The sequence below is a fragment of the Dromaius novaehollandiae genome, chromosome 20 (genome assembly GCF_036370855.1).
Source record: "Dromaius novaehollandiae isolate bDroNov1 chromosome 20, bDroNov1.hap1, whole genome shotgun sequence".
NCBI classification, from domain to species: Eukaryota; Metazoa; Chordata; class Aves; order Casuariiformes; family Dromaiidae; genus Dromaius; species Dromaius novaehollandiae.
In genome coordinates this window covers 117,638-144,537 of record NC_088117.1, presented here as the reverse complement: position 1 = coordinate 144,537, position 26,900 = coordinate 117,638, and the positions used below count along the sequence as shown (strand labels likewise).

General features: G+C 42.2%; 1 protein-coding gene across 1 annotated transcript; it reads right to left on the bottom strand.

Moving 5' to 3' along the window:
* Window positions 1-1,065: 1,065 nt before the first annotated feature.
* LOC135330355 (ankyrin repeat and MYND domain-containing protein 1-like) lies at window positions 1,066-25,214 on the bottom strand. The gene is made up of 16 exons (XM_064523526.1): window positions 25,070-25,214; window positions 22,145-22,291; window positions 20,439-20,875; window positions 19,459-19,675; window positions 18,430-18,594; window positions 16,982-17,040; window positions 15,360-15,531; window positions 14,755-14,895; window positions 11,816-11,986; window positions 11,008-11,115; window positions 9,254-9,385; window positions 8,289-8,402; window positions 6,467-6,632; window positions 5,562-5,628; window positions 3,188-3,342; window positions 1,066-2,994 (listed from the first exon to the last, which is right to left on the bottom strand). The coding sequence occupies exons 1-16, from the start codon at window positions 25,169-25,171 to the stop codon at window positions 2,963-2,965; spliced, it is 2,385 nt and encodes a 794-aa protein (XP_064379596.1). The 5' UTR covers window positions 25,172-25,214; the 3' UTR covers window positions 1,066-2,962.
* Between the last annotated feature and the right edge of the window lie 1,686 nt (window positions 25,215-26,900).

Genomic DNA, 26,900 nt, shown 5'->3' with positions numbered 1-26,900 from the left:
AAACAGTGTTGGAAGGATCTTCTGGATGTTATTTTTGATGCGAAAAGTAGAGGTAAAGAGTACACTAGCAAGTTCTTGCAGTCCCTGCTCTCTGGAAAAGTCTTTTTTAACTGATGGACTGGAAGTGGTCTATCCACCACTAAAGTCTATCTACCAAACCAGTGTGTAGTGTGTAGCTGCTATACTTCACAGTATATTCAGGACTGTGTTTCTACATCTCCTTCAAAATACTTTCAAAAACATATTAAGTCTGCTGACAGAGATGGTTCCAGTGTGTAGCATCTAGGTCACCATTTCAAGTGTCCCCAGGCTGACAGAAGGCCAAAACTATCAATCTGTTACTCTGTGATATGATAATGACCATTCGCACTTCACAGATACAACATGTCTAAACTGGGCCTGTCCTTTCTATCTCCTTCCATTCCTTCTATCGCCTTTCTGTATGCTTTTCTGTCTTTCTGCTCCCTTAGGTGTTCAATTTCTTTCTAGTCCCTGCATTGTGTATCATTCTCTTCTACTCCCCGTCATTCCCATCTATTCAGAACTATTCCTCATAATTTCTTTCTATTCCTAGCTATTCCTTACTATACCCCCTTCTATTCTGCATCTATTCCCTGCAATTTCCTATTATTCCATCTGTTCCCCATCATTTCTACTCCCTAATTTCCCCCATCATTCCCATCTATTCCCAGTATATTCCCTATCATTCTCTATTTCCCATTATTTCCTTCTCTTCCCACGTATTCTCCACCATTGCCTTCCATCTGTAGCAAGAATGTGCACATGGGCTGTATAGTTATCATTAGCCAGTGAACTTTTAACTGTGTTATTTTGGTGCATCCCTTGCAGCCAAGGACGCCCCTGTTTTGCATAACTGGTCACCAGATGGTCTGGCAGGGTTCATATGCTTGGAGATGGTGTCCAAGAGAAGCTGCTCCAACAAAACAGTTCAAACAGTCCATCATAACTTTTTTTAAGAACAAAAGCTTTCCATTAATTTTAAATAATCATTTTCTTCAATGTCAGTTTTCTTTTTTCTTTTTTCTTTTTCTTTTTTTTTTTTTTTGTTCATGTAAACAAAAGTGAGGAACTAGAACTCCAGAAAACAGGAAGAGTTTTGAAGAGGAAGATATGGATGGCAGCTGTTAACAGTCACAATTCAGCAGTGAAGACTCAACACCTCACTCACCCAAGCTCTAACTACTGAGTTGCTCAGATGTTCAAAAGCAAAAGGGAAGGACAATGCCATTTAAGCAGTAAGTGCTTCTGCCAGGCTCTATCTTTAGAAGCTCAGTCTTTCATTTTGGTTTCAAGAAAATAAATAGCATGACTTGAAATACACACATCAAGGATTCTTTCATCTGTCAGTAGTTCCAGAATGGATTAACCATTGAAAACAATTTGACTAAGGAACACCTTGTGAGCAAAGACATTTTCACTGGAAGGTATGTATATATTGATTTCATTAGTCAAACAAGCTCAAATGCCTCATTGGTCTAGGAGTTTTATCAGATATCTGATCCTTTCATATTTTAGGAAAATTCCTAATCTTTTCTCAAGTCAAATCTTTTAACATAAATAAGCAATATATTGCCATTAAAGTGGTAAAATCTCTGCTGTCTGTGGGTTGGGCTATAATTTATCAGATCTGACCTGTGCCCTTCAGCTTTATTTGCTGCTTCTGCAGCATCTATCAAGGCACATTCTGCTCCGAACATGTTTTTTTATTATCACTTCATTATTCTTCTCTATCACTTTGAGGATGATGCAAAAATTAAGCTGAGTGGAGTAGCTGCTACTTTGTCTCCATTCCAGTGTCCTGCTTTGACTGGCCCATGATGGTTGCTTAGAGAAGTCAGCATGCCTGTCAGGGTGCAGGACAGTCAGCAACACACTGTGTGCTTAAAGACAGAGTCTGACCGAACTCAAGCTGGTTGGTTACCCTTCTGTGGCATGCACCGTGCCGTTTTTCCAGAAGCCTCTACCATTCCCCCAGATCATTTTTATTGTTTTCTAGTGGTTCCGATTCACAGTCTTCAGGACTTCCCTTTCTAAGTCTGTTCCCATTTCCATCCCAAACATATGAAAAAATAGTAGTAAAAACAGAGTGTTCTGTATACACGTGTTGCAGTTCTCATACATCAAATGCTGTAAAAGCAGAAGTGTGTAAGTGGGTGAAAGGTAGCTTCCAGAAAAGAGTGAAACTCAAAAGCTTTAATTATATGCAGGAGTGTAACAAAACTTTATGAAAGGAACAGGAAGAAGAAAAAGCACTTGATTAAGGTGCAAGGGAAATCTCCCGTTATTAAGAACAGTTTCATTTATTCCCATATAATCTGGGAAGTACACCACTGATATCTTATCTTGGGAAAACCGCTAGAAGATGTTTAGAACCCATACGGATAAGCATGTATGCTTCATATAAATCATCTCCAGTTGGACAGGCCTCACTCCCTTCACAGGTTTTACAAGTACCCAGATTTAAAAGACCCATCCTGGACCGACTTTTTAGTGGCTGGACAGCCACTAAAAGACAGATCAGCCTCAGAATGGCAGCAGTTCCTTATTTATCTTCACATTTCAGATTCCTCATTGTGGCTCATATGCGAGCATCTCATATGGTGACAGCACTTTAATTTCTTGTATAAATCCACTATGCCAGTCTTCTACTGCTGTGTAGTGTGTGCATGTGTATAACGTGTATAATGTCCTTTTTTTTGTCAATGACAAATGCTGCAGTTTACCTGAACCACAGTAGGGTGGTATCAATGATTCAATGCACAAAGGTCAGAAATCTCGTAGATTTCTATTCTAATATGCAGATAGAGGTAAAGTTTGTACTGAAAGCCCCGTTCCTCCTAGCTTGTTAGATGTATTGAGGTTCTTCAGCTTGGAAAGTTGTATATTTATGATTTCAGTAATGAACATTAGTCTTCAGGAGCATCTTCCTTTTGTTCTGTGCTCACCTGAAAGATTCTTCTCTCTTGAAACTGACTGTAATGACACATTAGTAGCTCTCTTAAAGCTGATGGTTTTACAGACACAGCTATTCAAGGGAATAACTGAATTTTTTTTGTTTAAATTGTAACCAAAACACATTTTACTGAGCCATTACAAGGAAGACATTCCAGCTCAGTAAAACATGCACAAACAACTGTACACACATACTAGTGACTGTCAGACCTACCCAGCAATCCCGAACACTCATGCCTATGCCGCTCCTTCCAGGATTTCCTTCTGCAAGCTTCACTGCAAGTGAAGATTTCATGGCAATGAATGCAAGATGTCAGCTGAACACCAACAGAACGTCCGCACTGATAGCAGTATTTAAAAAACGGTGTCCTAGAACAAAGGCAGTTATAAAAAAAAAGCACAATATTGTTTGTTTGAAGTTTTTTCTTAGTCTGACAACGTTTGTTCATCACAGTAAAATTATATCAAAATGGCTCACAATATAGAAATATAAATGTCGTAATATTCACGGATAAAGAAACAGGAGACCCTGCAGCTTATCCTAGGAGTATTTGGGGACCGGGCTGCACACCAGCCCCTAGAAAAGTCAAACGTCCTAGTGAGGAACACTCCCAAGCCTTTACCAAATCAACATCTGCATCCTAGTGCATGGTGTGCTTCAGTTTGCTCGTAACAACCGAGTCTGGAGGTATTCACTTTCAAACTGGCAGGCAGGGCAGACAATATGCGGCCAGAAATAAAGCCAAGCAGGCAGACTTAAAAAAACTGACAGAACCTACTGGAATATTGCAGAGGCAAACAGGGCTACAGCCAGGTCCCTGCAACACAGCAAAGCTGGAAGAAGCAGCAAAGAGTGCTTAGGCAAAGATTTTCAGTGGGACTGGGAAGTAGAATGTTACTAAGTGCAAATTGGCCTATGTACCTATATCCTTTTCAGAGCATTTAAGAATCCCTTACAGCACCGATTTCCCTAATGTGGTCTGAGCCAAATTGTTCTGCACTTATGAAATTTGACCACAACATAAAGCCAAAGGTGATTTCATGCAATAGATTCATTCATGTGTTAGTATAATTTTAAAGAGCTAAGAGGCATCAGAGGCAACACTGGATGCATTACACTTAACACCAAATCAGATTTTATAGCATTCTAGTCATGTGACATGGATTCCATTAAATGCCTTGCTAAGGGAGGTAGCAGGCAATGACCCAGACAACTCCTGTCAGTATCCAGTCAAAGCACAGCCACAGTCCAACAGAGGTCTTTACAAAAACAATTCATCCAACTTGAATTGGAAACTGCAGCAACTTTTCTGCAGAGTCCCCAGAAGAGAAAAAGACCAAGGATCAGTTCCCTGAGAGTAACAAATGTTCTATGAGAGGATAGCTACAGTGTGGGCACAGTGGTAGTCAGCAGAGGATAAGCCACAGCTAAATAGGAACAATGATATCAAGGAACTCCAGTTACTGTACAGATAAGCTGGTAAATTGTTCCCATCCTTCCATGGAGCCAAGAACAGAGGGTGGCAAACAAGGAGCTTGGGTAGAATCAGGCCTTTGCAGGGAAAGAGTTTCAGGAGAGAGTGGCAGGATCCCTGAAATAATAAGTTGTCTACCAGTTGCTGTCTCCTTTGGCTGTAAATTTAAAGGCCTGTCCAATTACAAATCATAACCTTGCATATTTGCCTAGGGCTGTATGTTGAGAACATGATACAAGTCTTGCACTTGGAAGTTTATGGGAAATTCCCATTCTTGGGCTATAGTGACCAGACAGGCAGCTGTTGAAACTAATTGAGAAAACAAAACTTGCACAATTCTGGCAAAGGAAATGGCTAGCAATTTTCACTGAGATCTCATCTCTGCCTGCAAGTCATCCCTAACATCTATTTGTAAAACGTTTGTGTGCTGCTTTAACCTTCCAGATTTCATTTTAGTTCTTGGTTTACATTCTTCCGGCTATTTCTGCATCTTATGCTACTGTTGATCCATTTTGGTTCAGCAGAAATACTACCTCACAACTTATGCCCGCGAAAAGTGCCTCAGTTCCTGACCATGATTCAAATTCTCACTTGATTCAAATACTGAGACAAAGTTCAGGATGATGAGAGTGCCTTGCTCAGAAGAAACTGATGACAGAGTACAGTATCCTTGAGCCAACTATTTCCTCCGTAACTCAAACCGCTGAGAATGCTACAATTCCAAGACTAATGTTCAAACTCTAGAAGTCTTTCCTGATTTAGAGACCAGAAATGCAAGCCACAAAACTTGTCTGTGTCCATTTCTTAGTATTTGTAAGCTACCCTAAGCCACTGATGTCATGAATTAGCTTAAGATACCAGGCCACACTGCTTATCACGAGAAGACTGAATATTATGCAGACTCTCCTGGCAGAGTCTGAAGCTGAAAAGGAATGATGTGATCAGAACAGAGGAAGAAGCTGTCTGTAGCTGACAAGACTGGACACACTAAAGAGGAAACAATTAGAAAAGAAAAAACATGGTAGGGTGACATTAAGCCTGGTGAGGAAAAAACAGGACATAATATTTTTGGCTAAGAACAGTCAACACTTGCATGCAGTGTCTTCCACCTACCTCACTTCTTTCGCATGATGGCTCCCCGATTTCTTCTTTGAAGCAGATGTACGAATATTTGAATCCACTACACCAACATAAAGAAGGGGGGAAAAAAAATCAGCATTCCTACTTAGGATCTGAGAATTAGAATACTAGTCACAAGACACCTTTCCTTAAAACTCTGCTTAGCCACAGGACAGTTGTTGATCAACTGGGCAAACATAATCAATATGATGATGTGTATCAGACACACTAAAACAACATCCTTCTTGAAAGTAAGATTATGAAAAATGTGAGACATAATAGTTCTAGGTAACATTGCCTTCTACTCCTCATTTGGATATTTTTCACAGTGAATATATGAAACATTTTTCAGATTATAGTGGTATTGGGAGATCTAGAGTCTAAGCCTGGCTTCACCATGTATTTGAGCACTACTCAGGAAGTCATTCAAATGACCTTAATTTACATATTTATTGTCACCACTCTAGGAGTAGAAGAGCATTAATACAGTGGGAATCCCAGGAAAGGACCTGGGAGCAAGTTACCACGGGGAATGGACATATGCTAGCTGTCCACAGTCACCATTGAATGCACACTGCTACCTGCACCAAATACAAAGCAATTCAAAGGTCCATCTGTGAAAGAGGAACAAGCTCACTCAATTACTCCATAACACGTGGTAACAGATCTTGTATAGGAATTCACGAGGAAGCAGTGCATAGGCACTAAGCCTATATTCAAAATTTCCTTCACAGTGACTTGTTCATTCTCTTTAACGTTTGTAGAACCCCTACATCTCCTCACTGCTTATGTAGGACTGGTTTTGAGAAAGAGCTATCCTTTCAGACAACAATACTGGAACTAATAACAGTAAATTTCCTCTCCACACCAGGCAGTGCCACCCTTAAGCTTGAACTAACATTTCTTGGATCTTCGCAGCTCTTCCTGATTCCATTCTTTCTCTTTCAGGATGACACGCTCACGGAGCTTCCCAGTAATGTGTTCCATCAGTGATTGGCGTTTTTGAAAAATCTCCCGCTCAGATGCTGTCAGTACATCGTATGGTGTGTGAGCAATTCTCCTATCCTGCAACACACCAGGAGTTAATACGCTAATGTATGGGAGAACAAATCTAACAAGTAAGTGTTTCAAGTCAAACCAGTCTAAAAGCACAGTATCATCTCTGCTTAATCCTGGCACAGGAGATGTCCATATTAAACAGTCTAGTTGTTCCGATTATCTGTTCAGTGAGTGCTCAACAAGTTAACTAAAACAATTTTTCTTCAAGGGAGAAGCTGCCGTCATTTTGCAGGGCTCTCCTCCTCTCCCAGCACTTCTGGGAACACAGGAAAGCTTCCTGAAAATGGAAAGACTGCTAGAGGGCACTGTTTGGCCACTATTAAGTTTCTCTGTTTCCCACACTGCTCCCTATTAGTGCCAGCAAGGAGCATATTAAACCCAAGATGCAAAAGCCTAAGGCAGACCAGAGCAAGACAGGAAAGAAGTAAGATACCTGGAGTATGCTGACCAAGGCTGGCCAGTGATTACAACTGCTAATTGTTTAAATTGCATTTCCTATTTGAGGATCAGTTGCGATTGCAAGCCAAAGAATAACAATTTTACTATCTACACGGAACACTGCAGCGGGATGCAGAAAACCACATTAGCTCCAAGTAGGCTGCTCTGCCAGTGAGATGCAGTGATGGATCCCACAGTCACAGGACTGTAGTAGCAATGAGCTGTACCCCACCTTAGGAATGGAGGTACCATGTTGCACTTTCTCAAGTAGCTTGAATGTGGCTGCTCTACTGCAAGGTGCCCAAGACTCACCATTACTTTTGTTCTTTTCAGAACATCTACTGTTTATGTCCCAGAGGCAAGCAATCTGCAGTATAACTTGGCTTTCCTTCCCATCCCTGCAGTTTCCTAGTTTAATATATTAAGTAATTCTCTATCTATTTTTTGCATTATTCAACAAATGATTCTCTCAAGAACCAAACCACTTAATCTCTGACGCTGCTAAGAAACAAAGATTCTTTGTCATGTAAACTTTCTTATTCACAATAAAGCTACCAAAAAAAGTTACTTATATGACCCAAAGGCAGATTCATTTCTAATTAGAAACTGTTACAGCATCGCAGACCATTTCAAAATTTTTTTTAAACAAATATATCCCCCGCCCCCCCCCCCAAAAAAAAAAAACTGGGCAGAAAATTCTTAGTTATACTTCATAGGAAGATTCTTTTTATAAGGGGTTAAATAATGATTAAGGATGACTTTAATAAGTGGTTAACCCTTTATTTTGAAGTTTGACTGATCAGTAATTTATTATCATAGCTTATAACATACCTAAATTTATTATCTACTATACATATATATATCTCATAACAGCTTTTCCTGTTTTGATTGTAGCCTCATGGAAACGCACGTTACTTCCGTTTTTAATGGCTGGATGTAGAATTACAGCTAACTCTTTACAAACCAATTATGAACAGAATCTTACTATAAAATGTGACAACAAGGATTGCCTTCACAGGCAAAACTACTAGAGGTATTCAGTCTTCGGGTGGTTATAAGTTTGGCAGCAAATGAAATGAGTCTCAAGACAAATGAAGGGAAAAGTAAATTTTCAGTGAAAGCTTCTGAAGAAGGCCCTAGACAAATCCTAAGGACACAAAAGGCTGTTTGTTCTGATGAATGCAAAGAACACGGTATCTTCAGTTACGGGAACTGAAGTCATACCTGAAAATATTCAAAATAGGCATAGTCGACAGCTGTTCCCACTGCTTTTTGCTGTCCTTCCCTAAGAGTAACTGGTGCAAGGATATCCGCGCCAGCTTCAAGCAGCTTATCAACCTGAAAAAAGAAAGCAAAACATTTGACATCCAGCTTTCTAACTATACTGTGTCCATGCCACAGTTAGAGACAGGGCTGAATATCAGAGCTTAACCTCGATTTGTGTGGCTACTCTGTGTACCAAATTGTGCATTTCTTCTGCCACTGGAGAGCCGTTGATGGACTGTTAAATCTACATGTGTTTTGTAAATAAAACCTCCTTGGAGGCATTTGCTATTTGTTTCTGGATATCTCACAACCTAATCTTGCAGCAACAGATGAAGCACGGACAACTAGTGACGCGGGGTAGAACAGAACCCGGCTGGAGAAATCACCTCCTCTCCTAGTGCTCCTCAACTGCAGTTTTCCTCCCCTCCATTCTCAATGAGGTCAGCTCTGTGCTTTATGGGACGAGGGAAAAATGTCCAGTTTTCACAAGGCCAAATGCTTCCATTGAGCTCATCATAGGTGAGAAAGTGCACTTTATCAACTACTTTATATAGCACAATCAAATGCAATGCATCTTTCTTCATGTGGATGCCAGCTGTGTTTACAAACAAGGTAACAGTCAGATCTGACAGGGCCATGGGCAACCCCCCATCTGCTTTAAATGCAGTGTTTCCTCTTCTACACAAGGAGGTTGCCATCACCTTCACTCAAACATGAAAACGAATTTCCTTACAAAACCTCTATTCCTTAGGAGACAAACAAATAGCATTGGGAAGAGACACAAATGAATTGTTCTGCAAAAAAAAAAAAAAAAAAAAATCAGCTTGCCCATTAAAGAGAAATGGAACTCAACACACCTGATAAAAATTACTGCTTTTCCTGAAGTTAAAAACAACAAAAAAAAAAACCCACATTTCTCTCACCAAAGCAATCCTCTGTGCTTTTGTTCTCTTCTGTTCATATGTGGTACTGACAGCTGTACAGAGGGCACTTCTTACTGCTCTGCTTAATGGCAGATTTGGATCAGCCCCATGTTTGAGGAGTTCGACCACTGCCTGCAAATGCAACAGATAATTGCTGGAGATGCATTTTGACAGTTCCACAGCAGAAAAGCGATACCCCAGCCAGACCAAGATGCTATAGGGTAGGTTTCATAAAATATACTAAAACCACCTATGTTTTACCATAAAGATAAGGATTAGAGAGGTTGAACATTTATGGTCTATTAGATCATCACTCCATTGAATGTTAGCCTCTGAGAGGGGCAGGAGAAGCAGTAGAATGTGTTGGATATGGGACTTTCCATTCCGTGGGAAGTCCTGAAATTTCATCTTTTCTGTACAAACAAATCAAAGATGCAGTAAACTCCTTTTTCCAGAAAAATACCTAAATTGTCTTTTAAAAGAAACAAAGATAACATAAGGAAAAATGTTCTGGTTCAAACATTTGATACAGAATCTATTTTCTACTGTATTTGGCTGCATCCATTTCTACTGTATCTACTTTCGCAGTCCATCCTGTAGCTCCCTATTATATTGTATCCAGATGACTGATAACTTTCTACTGAAATAAATATAGCTAGAAAGTAACAATACACAGTAGATCTTTTCCATTATGATCTACCATTAATCCTAACACACAGTATAAAACTTGCAGTGACAGAACAAGAGGTAAAATTTTGATTTCATCAGTAACACTGAAAGTGGCTTCCCCTTGCTTTGTTCACATCTGCATTTCCAAGACAATGCCTGACTGAATTATTAGCGTGCTTTTACACAGGAGAAAGTAACCCGAGAAACAGAAATTAGACCCAAACCCTGCCCCTATCAGCTTATTACCTGAACCACTAGGCTACACAGTCACGCTTGCTCCCTTCCAATTGTTCTTCCCCTGGCCTTGTGCTGGCTGGTTGCCTGCACAACGGCTGAGCTTAGTGGGCAGCCTGGGTGCAACTCTTACCCCCTCACTCTCCTCCCTTGTTTTCCACAAAGAAGATGAACCAGGAGCCTGGAGCTGTATTCCAAGAGGAGCAGAGCACTGCAGACACACCACTTTGTCACCATTACCTGTTTTGCTTGTACACTTTCTCTCGCAGCATGCTGGCTGCTGTGGACCCACTCTTAAGGGCCTTGTCTGAGCAGAAGGCAGGCCATTCCCTGCTCAGGGAAGGTAGGTGCTGACTTCACATATTGCACTCTACTGTGTGAGCTGTAAGCCTCCTCTGTGCAGTGCTGAGCCCCGTAATGCCCAGATCCTTTCCAAGTGTGATCACTGATCTTTTCCTAGAAAAGCATACTCCTTACCCTCAAAGAGCTACATTTTTTTTCTTATATCCAGAAGCAAAGTGTTTTAACATTTGGCTGGGATGATTTGAGTGGGGAGGTAGCCTGTAAGAGAACTGCATGTTCTTGTGATTCATAAAAATGGATACTCTTCTCTGAATGCTATACCCTTCTGAATCTTACCAAATATTTCTAGCTATCACTGTCATACTACAGGGCTCCTCTAGTTCAGCTCATGCAACATCCACAGGTTTGAAAGAAAAGCAAATTTAGTACTTTCACTGGGAATGAATTATGGCAAACATAACTAGTTACCCAAGTCTGCCTGTCATCAGAGAAGGCAGAGACAAATGGAGGAGTACAACACGCGTAAAGAGGAACTCAAAGATGCTCACCAAATCATTCCCACTGGCGATTGCTAAGGAAAGTGGTGAATGGCCACTCCACAGTGTGTTTGGATTTGCCTTATGCATTAAAAGGAGGCGGATAACATCTCTGGAATGCTGTGTAGGCAGGTGCAGAAAAAGGTGGAATTAGATCATAATAATGTGAACTTTTAAATATAATATATATGTAACAATAATGAACAAAATGAGCAGCATAAAACACGTCCAAGCCTTTCACCTAAGCTATGATCCTATAGCAAAAATATACCTCCATTTTCTCATGGCTAAGAACCCCAAGCATGGTAGTGTTATGCATAAACCTCTCCATCAGATTACCAAATCTCATTAACCCTGCTGCCAAAGGGTATACGTAAGCTTGCCTCTGAAGAAGTACATCTCCTCTCTCAAAAACCTCTCCTTCCTCCAAGTGCACACCTCGTAAATCTGCTAGAAGAATGTTACTACGGTAAAAACCCAAATGCTCAAAGGTTAGCACATGAGAAAACTCAGACTGTCCAGCTTCAAATTGGCCTCGTGAATAGTAAAACTTAATGGCCAAGTCACTAATGGAAACTTAAGCAGAGGAATTTCCTGTGTTAAACAGAATTCTAAAGACTTAAGAAATATTTTTTTCTCAAGTGCTAATGGGTTTTTAATCCGTACAACACTAATAATTCACAAGGTAAGGAGTTTATCCTGGGAATTCAATCAGCTCCTTACAGAGGGATGAAAAGTATTCATTCCCCAGATATGTCATTTGGGGAGTTTAGCTTATAAGTACTCTCTATGAGCAGAACCTCGGATGCCATGCTCTTACCTCACAGTTATCCTCTCTTTCGCATGCAATATGCAATGCACTCCTTCCACCTTCTTCTGGAACAGGACCAAAATAGGAGGAGAAGTACCCTTTTGGTGGTCCTGCTTCATTCTTCAGGTGCACAGTGACACCACGGGACAACTGGGTTTCTCTGGTTTGAGGCAGAGGAACCTAAGTGAAATTATGTGAACATTTGTAACATAGCTCAGAGACATACAGAAGAAAATAAACTGCTTGGTCACCCATTGCTCTGGATGTCAATCATGGACGAGACTTGTTCAGCCTCACCAAAACAATGGCCACCCTTTTTCTACTTCCTTCTTTACATTCAGATTCCATCTGCCTAAATCATCTTCAGCACTGCACATTAAGAAATTTGATTCCACTGGAGGAATCCAGGGAAGGAAAATTTTACAGACAGAATTTAATAACTTTTACTGGGCCAAATGATACAGTGAGGGGTGGGAAGAAAGAAGCAAGCTATCAGGCAAAAAGGGTCTTCACTCAAGTTCATTCACATGTCATTCATTTAAGGTGCATGAATATAGGCTTACCAGACCAATATAAAAAAATAAAAAATGGTATGTCAGAAAGTAATATAGCCTGCACTGCATCTGGGCATTTTATAACTGCATACTGTTTGCAAATAGGTACCAAGTCATCCTGATTGCTACTAAAGGAGAAAGTACTGCAATACAAACTGAAGAAGCTATCTAAACCTCCCTGGACTGCAAACAGACATTCACCTTAGCCACTGTCATGACAAGACAAATCTTATCTTTCCTGTTACACAAGCCAACTCATTTTTCAAGTGACTAGGACCTGATGGGATGTCAGGGAGCCCATCAATGTCATTGCAAGGTCACTCAATTATCTTTGAAATGTCATGGCAACCAGGTGAGGTTCCTGAGGACTGGAAGAAAGCAAATGTCACTCCTATATTCGGGAAGGGCAAGAAGGAGGATCTGCAGAATTACAAGTACGTCAGCCTCATTTCAATCCCTGGGAAGGTGATGAAGCACATCCTCTGAGAAGCCATTTCCAAAAATACTAAGGAAAAGAAAGTGAATGGGAGTCGTCAGCTTGGATTTACAAAGGGGAAATCGAGCCTGAACAACTTGATAGCCTTCTACAAGGACATGACCAGTTTGGTGAAAGATGGGAGAGCAGTGGATGTCATTTACCTTGATGTCAGTAAGGCTGTCAAAACTTTTTCCCACAACGTCTGCATAGACAAGCTCCTAAAGTATGGCTTACATAAATGGACAGTGAGGACTGAAAACTAGCTGAACTACCGGATTCAAAGGGTTATGATCAGTGGCATGAAGTTCAGCCGAGGGCCAGTCACCAGTGGTGCACCTACAGGGGTCAATACAAGGACAATACTGGTTAAGTTGTTTACTACTGTTTACTAATTGACCTGGATGAAGGGATAGAGTGCACCCTCAGCAAGTTTGCTGATGATCCCAAACTGGGAGGAGTGGCTGATACACCAGAGGGCTGCACTGCCATTCAGAGGGACCTCGAGAGACTGGACAGATGGGCAGAGGGGAACCTCATGAAGTTCAACAAAGGGAAGTGCAGAGTCCTGCCCCTGGGAAGGAATAACCCCAGGCACCAGTATATGCTGGGGGCTGACCTACTGGAAAGTAGCTCTGCAGAAAAGGACCTGGGGGTCCTGGTGGACAAGCTGAACATGACCAGTAACGTGCCTTTGCAGCAAAGCAGGCCAACAGCATCGTGGGCAGCATTAGAAAGAGCATTGCCAGCAGGCCAATGGAGGTGATCCTTCCCCTCTGTTCAGCCCAGGTCAGACCACATCTGTGTGTCTAGTTCTGGACTCCCCTGGAGCAAGTCCAGCAAAGGACCACAAAGAGGATTAAGGAACTGGAGCATCTCTCGTGCAAGGAGAGGCTGAGAGATCTGGGATTGTTTAGCCTTGAGAAGAGAAGGCTCGGGGGATCTTATCAATGTGTATAAATACCTGATGGGAGGGAGTAAACAAGCTGGAGCCTTACTCTTCTCAGTGGCACCCAGTGGCAGGACAAGAAGCAATGGGCAGGAATTGAAAGACAGGAAATTCCACTTGAACATAATAAAAATCTTTTTTCCCTGTGAGGGTGATCAAACACGGGAAGAGGTTGCCCAGAGAGGCCATGGAGTCTCCATTCCTGGAGATATTCAAAGCCCAACTGGACAAGGTCCTGAGCAACTTGCTCTCATTGACCCTCCTTTGAGCTGGGGTTTTGGACCAGACGATCTTCAGAGGTCCCTTCCAAACTCTCAACTGTTTGGTAATTCTGTGAAATGATTTAAGTACTATAACGTAAAGTAATTCCTCAGGTAACAAATGCCAAAAAGAGCACTTTTCGCTGGTATAACTCCATCACAAGTAGACAATTATCATAAAAAATGGCAACCCTAACCAAAAAGTTCTGTACTACCAAAAAAGTTTACTGCAGAGCTATCTTTCTGTAACTCTGGGGGCACAGTGAATGCTGCAGGAATCCAGCAGAAAGAGTCTGTGTTCAAGGAAAACAAAACAAAACAAAAACAAGTAGGCAGGCTCCATGGAGATGAAACAAGCAGGTCCCATCATGTGTCTGTTTCTGACAGTGGTCCTATGTTCACTGCTCTCATTATACCTTCAGGCATTTATACTAGACTGCCCACAAGAGACTTTTAACCTCTGCCTTAAACGAGGCATGACAGCAAAAATGTTCTGGGGCATCAAAACACATGGATGTGTTTACTGTAACCCAATAATACAGACCTCCAGTGGCTTTTTTTTTTTTTTTTTTTTTTTTTTAAGGACCATAGTTATTCCAATAGGATGCAAAAATTTCACGGAAATCAAGCAGGCAGGAAGCTCAACTCCCTGCTTATGTATTGTGCAGCCTTCAAGAGCTGCAAGAAGCTGAGCTCACAAAGCAACATACCTGGTCTGGACCATATACCTCATTTCCATCTTCTGCCCTTGCATCAAGATCTGGTGCAGAATGCAGGAGGTACTGTGTTATCTGGACTCCTTCCTCCCCAGGAATAGATACAGCTATGTGGAGAGGGGTTAAACCCCCAAACTGAAAAAAGAAACATAGCATTAAGACTCCTGTTTATCGCAACTTAAAACAGTACCAAATATTTTCAACAGAATAATCCCAGCTTCTTCTTCCCACATACTGTGTCTCACTTTCAGCCACCATGAACCTACAAACTGAGTTACGGGACAGTGGAAAGCTCAAGGTACCAGATACACAACGTACCAAAATCACAACAGCTGTTACCAACTTGAGGAGCAGCTTCACAAGCATTCCCCAGTCATGCATGGGCTTGGCAACAAGAAAACATAATGAGGAAGGAAAACTCAGGGAATAAGGAGCTTTGAGTTCTTTCTATAAAATAGTTCTTTGAACAGGATAATCACTTTAAACAGCTTTTTGTCCGTTCTAAACCTGGTTCTTACTTGCAGATTTTACAGCAGGACACAGAAGCTGCTGCACTCATCTAGAATCCTACATCATTATCAATTATAATGCAATAAAACCTTGGATGGAAGCCGCACATCAGTCCTGGCTCCCCTTTCTAAGAGGAGTTTCACTGCTTCTGCATCTGCAGCTTTAACGGCAAGGAAGAGAAGGGGTGCTGGTATCCAGCATGCATTGGGATCTGCACCTCGGTGAAGCAGCAGCTGGATTGTTGCCCATCTCTTCTGCTGTCTAAAGTTGACATGGAAAATACCAGAATCACTCATTAGCATCTTGCAAAAAACCTCTAAATGATGGTGAACTAAGATGACTCCCAGGTGCAGACATTAAAAATGGCATTTGGCAGAGACAAGACTTCATTCTTTAGAGCAGTGTCACAACAACTGCCGTGCTCCACCCAGGCAACAATATTATTACCTGAAGAGGACATCTCACCCCTCCAAACTAAAAAGGCAGCACTTAAAAGCAGTTCCTTCGGGTTGCATGGGAATGGATAGGCAAAGTAAGGTTCCCTGCATCTCCACTGTTCACTCATGTGTCACTTCTAAACGTTTAGTGTGAGACTTGTTTAATGACAGAAACAGACTGACTCCTCCTTCCTGTCATCTAAGACTGTTTGGAAGGTTCTTTCCTCTATCGTACTTCATTCATCCATCCCAAGAAAACAGAGATACTTTTTCTGTGTTTCCCTTAACCAAAGCTGGAACAAGAGCTATGCTGGACTAGGACAGTGTATTTCAGCAGGCTGATGATTCCATCTGTATTTCCATGGAGGCAAAATACACATGCACACCCCTAAAAAAGAAACCTAACACCATCTAAAAAAGCAAACAGTCCTTGGATATCACCCAGAAACTCTACCACATAGTGATCTGGGCAGAGGCTCCTCTTTTCTCACATGGCATTAACTCATTTTTACTCACAAGCCCTACATTCAGTGCATCTTTATATTCCAATGAAAAACATGCAACGCACACACAATATTCATGAGAGAAGCAAGGGAGGTGGCAAGATGTGCCACAAAAGCCAAATGCAAGGGATGAAGGGCAAGAAGGCCAACAGGGAATTTTCATTGTGGGAATTCTAAGACGTCAAAGTGACCTACGCTGGCATAAAACCCAACACAAAAATTTCATCATCTTTGGGGACTGCTCTGGAGGCAAAACAAAAGGCAAGATGTGGCCCTTTGGGGGATCCATAAAAGCAAGACAAAAAGACTACATTTCAGGCCACGCGGCTAAACAGACACCTGTAGAAAACAACCAGCACGGTCAAATGTAGTCAAAACTTCAAAGAGTAAGCTGAATATATTCTTATCTTTCCTCATATCCACACTACACTGCAGGTGTGCATAGCAGACTGTGACAAGCTGCAAAGTATGCAATCAGGAAAGCTTGTCTTGTTCAAGCATGAGGTCCTTAGCTTGAACTACACTTTCCAGCGTCACTCTTCACACTCTGCCAACCTGAATTATAACAGAGCATATAAACGAGTGGCTTCTACTGATATGAACACAAGATTTCTATAGTTAAGCAAACAAAAATATACTGACATCTGACTAGCTTTTCCTGCAATAGCTGCACCCTTCTGTGAAATATGTGAAATACTAATTGTTGCCTTCTATGTTCAAAGAGACTTAGGAGACTCTGTCTCCCATTCATAGGGCATAAGTGAGACTTACTCTGAGATTACGCCTTCAGACACATTAGCTGTTTCTGACGGTTCTGATTGTTCGTTCTGCTTGAAGATTAAAAAAATAAAAGAAAGTAGTTACAAAAATGAAAAACCACACTTTCAATGGGTGAGTCAGCATATTCAGTCATCAGAACAATAATACAAGTAATAACAGTAATACAAGAGCATGTAATAATAATGGAATTCAGTTAACAACAGATAGGGAAATCATTTAGAAGTAATTTGTAACTGTTTTTTTAAAAAATAAACCAAATAACTGAACATTTTCTTGCTCAATTTCCTTTGTGAGTAAAACATGCTTACAAGACTCTTACAGATTTTCAACCTGCATTATTTTGCACGAGAATGTAGAACTAGGACCTCCAAGACCACTGTTTCCAAATCTTCTGGATTCGTATTCAACTCAGAGGAAAAGAGAAAGCAAAGCACATTTTCCTTTCTGAATCTTAGAGACCGTGACAGAAACAAATCCTGTTTATTCCTAATTTCCTTTTCTCACTCCAAAATGAGAAGTAATAGTTTCACACTGATTTTCTGTGAATCTCTGAGCATCTGCTTTATATACATCTCTCTCTCTCTCTTTCTTTCCTTCCCACAGAAGTCTTGCAACTTTGGTAACGGGCCACCACTTAAACATACTCTTGGAACTTGAACAGGTATTTTACAGCAACCAAAAACTATTCTGTAGTTCATTTCCAACAAGTTTCTTGAGGGCATTTAGACCTGTGTAGCCTCTTCTGACAGCCTCAGCAACATCCTTACATTTCTACCACACAGTCCCTACCTGCCTAGGCCCCTCTTTGATTCCTTCTATCTTCTCAGACTGTTTGGAGATTCCTGACCCTCTGCTTCACCCTTGTTATCATCTCCTTCCCCACTGCATGGTTTGTACTCTTACAAAATATGTATCATGCTCCTCCACAGGACAATTTAAAGCAGGTACTTCTCTTTTTGGCAGGAGGAAGCCTAGGGTCATGAGTCTTCCTTTGTAAACACTCCCTAAGGGTCAAGAGACTCCTCTGACAGTTGAATTGCTTCTTGCTTGACACTTCAACCATGCCAGCAGGACTCTGTGCTATCGGAACCACCTAAATCCTCTTGTCCTGCTGGGATGCTTTCGTAATTCCCACCAGTTGCCCGCTGCATCTTCACTGTCTTAAATACCTAGCAGACGTGGCCTCACATCTGTGCTATTAATACAGTGCCCTATTTCAACTGCAGAGTAAGCTTGTTTCTGCACTGGAGCTTGGTCATTTGAAGTAGGACTTAGTAGTGAGAGCAGAGAATACTCTGCATCCTCAGAGTGCAAGATGCACAAAAGTTCTGGCTTTTTCCTAGGGAGTCAACACAGTAAAGTAATTCCGAAAAGTAAACTTACAGCTTGAGACGAGAATATATCATGATTCTGACATTTTAGATTAGAAATAAACCAACCTTGCAGCTGTGCAAGTTCCTCTCAGCAATATTACCCTTAAAAGATTCTGCTGGATAATACAGAATAAAGCACATGGAGAGAGCAGATAATCCTTCATCACTACACTTATTCACATCAGCTCCACTATCGAGAAGAAGATTGACAATATCGTTGTGGGAATTAACCTGTAGAGGAGAAAATGCTTCAGGATGTTATTTTATTTTGTAAACATCTGTACTTGCACATACACTCACGCACTTGCAGATTTCTACATGGAAAGAATAGGCAGCAGTTTGAAAGTAGTGACAGCCAACACTGTTGAACTAATTCAGGTTTATATTTGCCACACAATAAAAACGCGATACTGAACCATGTCTTACGGGGTTCAGAATGTGTACCTTGGAGCATCCTCAAGTATATCCCTGACCTTCCTCTCTTTTTTATAACAATTTCTACCAGATTTCACAGGAACTCAGTGAGGATTCACACACAGAAAGAGGCTAAAAGTGATTGAGATGACTGTAGGGGAAATATAGTGCCCTAAATTATTATCTAAATTTTGCTGGACTTTACAATGAATGCCAGCTATTCAGGTAGCTGAAAAGGGCACAAAGAAAAGGGGAGGTCATCCTCCCCTACAGCAAGTCATGCATGCACAGTTTCTAACCACCACCCCTTGCCAGCAAAAACAAAATAACCCTGTCTGAATGTGATTACGACTGGACAAGAAAAAAACAGTAATAAGGACAGGGTCATACCCAAGAACGCAGATCTAGTCCACTGCATAATCACAAACGGAAAACAAACTTGACAGCTGAAATAATCTCTAATGTTTACTGAAGTGCTTCTTTTTGTAGATTATTATTTACTGTGGGGTTTGGCATGATACCATTCATTACAGATATTCCTCATGCCACACCTGCTCTTTTGTTGTTTACTGAACATTCCCTTCACACTTACTATGTAATGGAACAAGAGAAAAATCTAATCCAGGCTACTACACCAGGAATTTCTCATCATATGGTAAAGAGTCATTCTCAGAGTCTTACAGCGGCAGCAGCAAGTGCTGTGTATCCATGTTTGTCTGCTACGTCCGGATGAGCAAGCTCATCCCTCAGAATCGTATAGACCCCATCAAAGTCTCCTTTTGCCGCTTTCTGAATTAACTGCTCTGAGGCAAGTTCTTTGGGGCCTGGAGGCCCATAAGTACTGCGGACTCCACTGAGAATGAAGTTGACGTCTGAAGTAAACTCTGCTTCACAGAACCTAGCAAAGGAGAAAAAAGCACTGATGCATTTAAGCAGCTAGGTACTCTTAGGCCGCTAATGCAATTAAAGAAAAAACACATCAAGAGCAAAACATGCTGCTGGGTAAGATGCAAAAATATGAACAGCTATCATTTTAAGAACTATTTCAGATAGTATAAGTTTGCTTAAATTACAGGCAGAAAGGCAAACTAGTCTAGGGGCTGCTGGCAGCAGCACACAGATTTTGGCTACAGAAGAGTCCATAAATATCCAGCCATCCAACACCTATAAAATTAGAAAGCAAAATCTAACTGCCAAGTGTTTCTACAAACAGAATATTTAGCATGCACATTCATATCTGTTTAGTATCTGATTTATATAACCAGCTTTAGCTATGGCTATAAAATACACACATGTGGCACGTGTTCCCAGCAACAAAGCAAACCAAAACATACTCTGCCTGCCCAAAGAACATCTCCATGTACAAGTATCAAGCTACACATAAACCTAAGGCTCAGTGGGCAGTTACAAGTAGCTGCAGACTTGCTGCAGCATGTTTTCTATAGCCTTGAAGTAGAATAAGAGTTAAGACAACCACAGAAAGGTACCATTGGTATCGCAAATTGTTTGTTTCATTTAAAAAATTCCTCATTGGCAACCTGTCATCTCAAGACTATAAAAAAAACTTTTGGAGAGCAGCTGCAATCATGCAACTTATATTTGAAAATAATAGATATGATTTATAAAAATCCATACATAAAAAACAAATGATCAACAGCTACCTGTGCTTATAAACATGCATCTGCATTCTGACCAGTAAGGGGGTTACATTTGCAACAGGCCAAGGTTCTTCCTCAGGCAGCTTGGAGGTATTCTGAAAATATGAAGCATCACACTCTTTCAGAAAGGTGCAAGTCAAAGTAAGATGATCTGTGTTATGGGAATAGGCAAAAACTCCTTCAGGCAAAATATCCTTGTCATCAAAGGGGAGACGTTTATAGCTACGGAGAAATGGGTCCCCCTCAACAGAAATATACTTCCTTTGAGAACTGGCATCAACATATCTGAAGTGTTCTGGATGATCCGAGACAGAAAAATAACCAGGTACTTCAGTACACAGTTTAATTAGATGATTCCTCAGCCACAAGCCAACATCCTGACAGCCATCTGGATAGCTCTCAATTCCCGGTCCAAATCGCTCATCAGATTTGTACAGCCCCTTAAGAAACGAGTAAGCTCGTTAGTATCAATCAGAGATCAAACAAGTTATACAATTAAAGTCTGGCTTCTATCTCAACTGTTCTGCCTGCATCTTATTGGTCCATTTCTTATTGGCAGAGTAATAACTGCTGAAGCCATTCTGTACTACAAAGCCTTCACAGTCAGTTTGATTCATTTAATGACAAACACATTAACTTTTCCAGTACAAGAACAGTGGAAGGCCCTAAATTTAACTACATTGGGATGTTATGTTTAGATGAAATTTCACGTAGATTTTAGCCTGAGCAGGATTCTGATTCAAGGCATATTCACACAAGGCTATCACAACCTCAAAACAGCTATTTGGAACACAAATTAACTGCTTCACTCATTGAACTGTTTAGCTATGGAGATAAAGAACCAGGAAAAAGCACTATGACTGGCAAGAATAAAATTTCAAGTTTGATTATAACCTGAGGGTGTTCTATTTTTCCCTTAGTTTCAGATTATACATGATCTATTCAAATTAAAGTTCTCCGAAATCCATAATTAGTGCCACATTATCAACATTCAGCAAGAATGTTATGTTCTTGTTGGCCAACTTAATGCAAAGGCTGTATGTTGTTTTGTTATATCTTTTGGATTATCTGATGAAGCACTGTTTCCTATTGCAGAGATACCCATGTATCAGTATGAGGGGAGGGCTGCCCTACGCTGGGCACTTTTCAGATACACCTCCTTCTTCTTTGAAAACAAAGAATTATAAACTCTTAGAAAACAAGTTTTCTAGCTTCTACTAGTAGCAGCAGGCCTGGAAATGATACAAAAGAGACAACTAGCTATCTCGATACTCCAGAATGCTCTTTGTCTCCACAGTTTCTTCAAATGCAGTATTTTTCAGTTTCATATTGCTGGCTTCTTAATATGTCTGTTGAGAGTACTGACTAGCTAATGAGTTCTTCATCTAGCAAGGGGAGTAAATACTGAAGACTTCTACATTAGAAACTGGAAAAAGACACTCTTCCAGGCATCAGATTTTCAGTTCTAGACAGGCAATATCACATTATCTCCTTCAATATTTCCCTAAGCAAAAGTTGTGTACAGTAGAAGTTGAGTAGTTCAAGAGAGCAATCTAGCTTACTGGAGACTGAGGCATGACACTTTTGCTCTAAACAACCCAAACACTAATGGAGCTGCCTGAAAAAAAAACCACTCAAATTTTCCTGTACTCATGCTGACTTTGAAAGGCAGGGAAATCATGGTAACAGCACAACATTTTTCCAGTTACCTGAAATTTTCTGCCGTCCTTCCATTCCCAAGTCCCATAGCCTTCTACGTGGCTGAGATAAAACGCTCCAATGAATTTGGAACCATCAGGCCAGTAGCATATCCCTTTCCCATGGCGATGGTCCATGTACAACTGTCCCGTGTATCTCTGTAATCCACCACAAAGAGAAGGGACAGTAAGAATGATACCGTTCAGAGGACAGAAATGAATTTTTAATTGCCTCCTTAATGTAACAGAGCAGCACTAACATGGTGCAGGAAACTGAGGATGAAACTGTTATACAGTTAAGAAAGACTAGGCAAAATCTCAACTTCACTGTAGTCACTGTCTTCAAAACTCCACCAAGATTTTACCAGTTGCCACAGCAGCTCTTCCATCATGTAGCAATCATGATGGAAGATCATACTATTTTAGCAGTGTTTATATCATTGATATGTTGCCAAATGATGCAGGCTAAACCAAGACCTATCAGTGTTCAACACCTCTCACAAAGACCTGTATCCCAATACACATTTGGTTGGGAAATTTTGCATCCGACAAAACAGGGCATTCAGCATAGCCATGAAAACACATATTTTGCTAAAAAACAAGCAGCCGAATACATAAAACCCAGTAAAACCAAACGAAAAACACCTAGCTAACATGCTTATAAATCAATTTTTTCATTACAGAAGGAAAGAACCTCCACACATAGAGAATATTCCTACTTCCAAATGACAAAACTCTGCTTGGAGAAAGAGCTATCACTCAAATAAATGCCCAACCCCTACCTTCTGATGAATTTTACTCACCCTCAACCTAACAACCCATACTCTTAAAGTACAATAAAATGCAGTCTGCAGTGAGTAGTCAACATAATTTTGTATTAAATACAATTATATTTATTTAAAATATAATTAATAAAATATAATAAATAAAATACAATTAACAATATACTATAAATAAAATATAACTAAAGATGTATAATAAATAAAATAATTATAATATTTAAATAAAACGATATATGTTTATTGCTGATCTCATGTGTCTTCAGCCCTGCCATAAGGTCTTTAATTTCCAGCTGCAGGTGAAGTCCCTGGAGATTACACCTTTGTGCACTACTTGCTAAAAAGATAAATTCGATTGCTACTCTAAAACTGGCACTTCTGACCCTCAGTAGAAAGTTCTGAAAAAACATCGTATCGTACGTAAACATAGTGCTGAACTGTATCAAGGTGACAGACGCTAAGTCAAAAGCTTGTCCATAATGCCTTTTGTCTTCAGTGAAGAAATCCTTAACTATCAGCCCACTCATCTGATGGATTTTGATTAAAATTTGATCAATCGTGATTGATTGTAGCCACAAACACTTTAAGGTATCCATTATTTTTAAGCAAAAAGACAGACATTTGGGGGACGTTTTATAGAAATTAATCAAAATTTTGTAATTGAAAAAAATTCCCATTTAAATCAAAACCTCAATTCCTTAAATGCTTTATTAAAGGCATTTATGTGTCTTCAGTGTTATTTCTCTTCAAATTAAATCACCTAAATATCCTAATCAATCATATAGCTTGTCTTTAATAAAAGCATAACTGAAGGGATAGGATGAACCCTATGGAGAACAAAGTAGCCCTGGTATTCTGTAGCATAAACTATGACTATTCTTAGTTTGAATAAACTATGACTATTCTTAGTTTGAAAGAAAAAAGGTGAAAAGTGCTAAGTAACTTCCCTAAGGCCTCGTCAGAGGATGGTGCCGTGGAGACTTTCATTTCTAGGTCACCAATGCAAATTCAGCCCAATCAACAAAACCTGAAAACTACTACCCTCTATCAAGTGAGTTGCCACAATAATCATCACCGAAGACAGGCAGCTGCTGCTACTGCTTCTGCCTGATGCGTGTTAGGACTTTTGCTTAGAACGCGCAGTTTGCCCCCAAAAGACAACAGTGAGGAGCAATGCCGAGGTCTTTATATTGCCAGAATTAAGGCTGTGTTTCTCTGCTAGACTGATTCTTGGGAGCATTGATAGGCAAATGGAGTTCCAGAGGAAGAGAAAAAGAGCTAATTTTAAATTTTCTATCTGCGCAATGGTATAACTCATAAGCGGAAAAAGAGATGTCCCACCGTGCAGACAACCGATCCCTAACGGATGATTTCGAGTTACGTTGCCGTGGCAGCTTTCCCTGACAATCAAAACGGCAGCTCAGTACTCACAGGTGGCGCAGAAGAGAAGAACCTCACAAGGGAACCGGAAACATTAGTCACTCCTCATGGTATTTTCACCATACAGGAAGATGCACTCACACTTCAGAGGTTAAACTTTGTACCAAAAGCTCACGGCAGCATCCCCTCCTCCCCTGCCGGCCTCCCGCTCTCCCCACTGGGGTCTGAGGCCACGTTCAGCCATCGACAGCGACCCAGGACTCGGCAACGGCATCACGGCAGCCATCTGCTTACCCTGAGCGTGAGGGCAGACCAAGTCCTTCGAAGCAGGGGGGCAAAAGCACGTTATCTGGGAACTTGTGTCCCGATTTGCATTTTAGCAGCAAATATATTATTAACCTGAACACAGAGCAACAGAATGCCCCCAAAGGGCAGCAAGGGCCAGCGCGCTGGCCGAGCAGGTGCTCGGATGTTGCAGGGGAGCTGGGAAAGCGCTCGCTTTACTAAGAAATAAGGCGAAACCGCCTAGTTTGCCCCAAACCCAGAGGCGAGAGGAGAGATGCAAGCCTAGGAAAAACCTGCATTTCAGAGACCCACCTCCTTGCCAAATGGACCGGTGGGGAACACGAAGGCAGAAAGCCCTGCACGGCGCGCTCCCACCGCCTGGCCCGGCTCCCCGGCCCGGCCCAGGCCGGGGGGCGGCGGCGGGGGGCCCCGCTTGCAGCCGGTTGCGCCAGGCAGGGCGCTCCCCGACGGCGGCTCCCCGCGGCCCGCGCACCTCGCCGCCCCCAGGCCCGCTGCCGTCGCCGGGCGCTGCCGCCTCCTCTGCGCCGCCCTCGGCCGCCGCCTGACTGGAAACCCGCTCGGCACCGGCCTCCATGGCGGCGGCCCCCGCCGACGGCTCCGCAGCGGCCGCGCTCCGCCTCGGCGGCGCCCGCGTTGCCGTGGAGACGGTAGCGGGGCGAGGGAGGCGGGGCCGCCGCCGGGCCCCGGCAGCGCCTCCGCAGCGGCCCGGAGGCCCCGGAGCGTCTGCAGCGAAGGCCTGAGGAGGAAAGGCCCGGAGAGTCCTCGCTTCGTGCAGCCTGGGGTGCCTTCTCCTCGCTTACAGTCTGCAGGGGGCCGAAGCTGCTCCGCAGGAGCCGGGGCGCGGCGTTTGCTGGGGCTGCCCCCACCTCCCGCACGGCTCCTGCAGGGCCAGCGGCTCTCCCCGCTGAGGCCTGCGCGCGCGCGCTCGCCTTCACCCTGCCGTGGCTAGCTCCTGAGGAGCAATTTCTGGGAAAGGCATCGTTCAAATATACTGCATCGCACAACCCCTTACGTTCTGCAGGGGAGAGATGAGAGGGGAATTGGCGCAACGCAGCCCAGCAGAGAAGAAGCACGGAGCGTCACGGGTGAGGTGGAAGGAGTCCCTACAGTTGGCGTATGGCAAACTGTTCCTGGAGCAGCCCGTCCCTTGACAGCCAGCCCCCGCCTGCCCGCCGCGGCTGGAGCCAGGCCCATCTCCCAGGCCGACCCTCAAACACTCCTGGCGAGCTCGCTCGACCTCATGCACACCGGCGTTACACCGCCAGCACCGCTTCGCAAGTGGTTGGTGAGCTCCACGCTTGCACGGTGAATAACAGCAAGAGCAGAGCTTCATCGTTACTTTAGCACGACCAGCTGTCGCCGAAATGCACCAAGTCTACATCGGTCTAAGTTACCACATGGCCAGAGCAGTGACCGCTTCAGAGCCACGGCTCTGAGACCTCTCGGCCTCCTAAAAGACTTGTTCGCCACGAGCACAGCAGCGACTCCCACCCTGCACCTACTCAGCACAGCCTGTTGCATTACTCTTCTAACCCGCCAGAATTCAGCCGCTGCTGGGCAGGTTTTGGTGGCACCAGTGCTCTTTTTTCCATCGTTGCTACCCAGACGCTTTGAAGCAGTTGAAAGCAGCCTAGCGTAGCAAATTTGGGTAGTTTACACTTCCTTGTCTTCTTTGGGGTTATTCTAATGCCCATGTCGTACAGTTTAAATTCATAATGCTTTGTCTACACCCAGAAGCCAGGAGGGTGGTCACATCCTTTCTTATCCCCTAAAGAGGGGTGGCATTTCAGGTAAAGCCATGGTGATTCTAAGCTGAGATCTGTGGGCAAGAGACATAAAAAAAAATGGGAGGTGGAATATCTTTTCCTCTTGACAAAGAACAAGCAGAGAAAGAAAACCCTCTGCCTACTCTTAAAGAGGCTTTTTTCTTGAACCAATAGGTGGTATAATTAGATGCCCTGGCATGCTAGAAAATATTGACAGTAACATCTCCAGATAACTTGGTTGCAGGGCTCCGTACCAGGAGAGCTTATCATGGGTTGGTTTTGTGTTTAAAAAAATCCTCACAAATGCCAGATTTTCCAGCATTATAAAAAGAGCCAGCTAATCAGTTTAAACCTCCCTTTCTTTATGAAGAAAGCACTGTCAGTCTGAAGCTAGTAAGTCAATTTATAGTAAGACAAATGGGGAACTTTTCCTTAAGTCTCGGCTAAGCACTACAGCCCATGAAAGAACTTTTATTTAAAAATCATTTGAGCTTTAAAAACTTTTGATCTGCATTTTTATTTATTGTTTGTGAAAAA

Excerpts from the sequence above, each read along its gene's own strand:
- LOC135330355 (XM_064523526.1), bottom strand. The coding sequence starts at position 25,171 with ATGGAGGCCGGTGCCGAGCGGGTTTCCAGTCAGGCGGCGGCCGAGGGC. Across the intron at positions 15,532-16,981 it reads TCTGAAGGCGTAATCTCAGA|ACAGCAGAAGAGATGGGCAA; the intron begins GTAAGTCTCACT and ends TGTCAACTTTAG. Across the intron at positions 11,987-14,754 it reads AGGTATATGGTCCAGACCAG|GTTCCTCTGCCTCAAACCAG; the intron begins GTATGTTGCTTT and ends AATTTCACTTAG.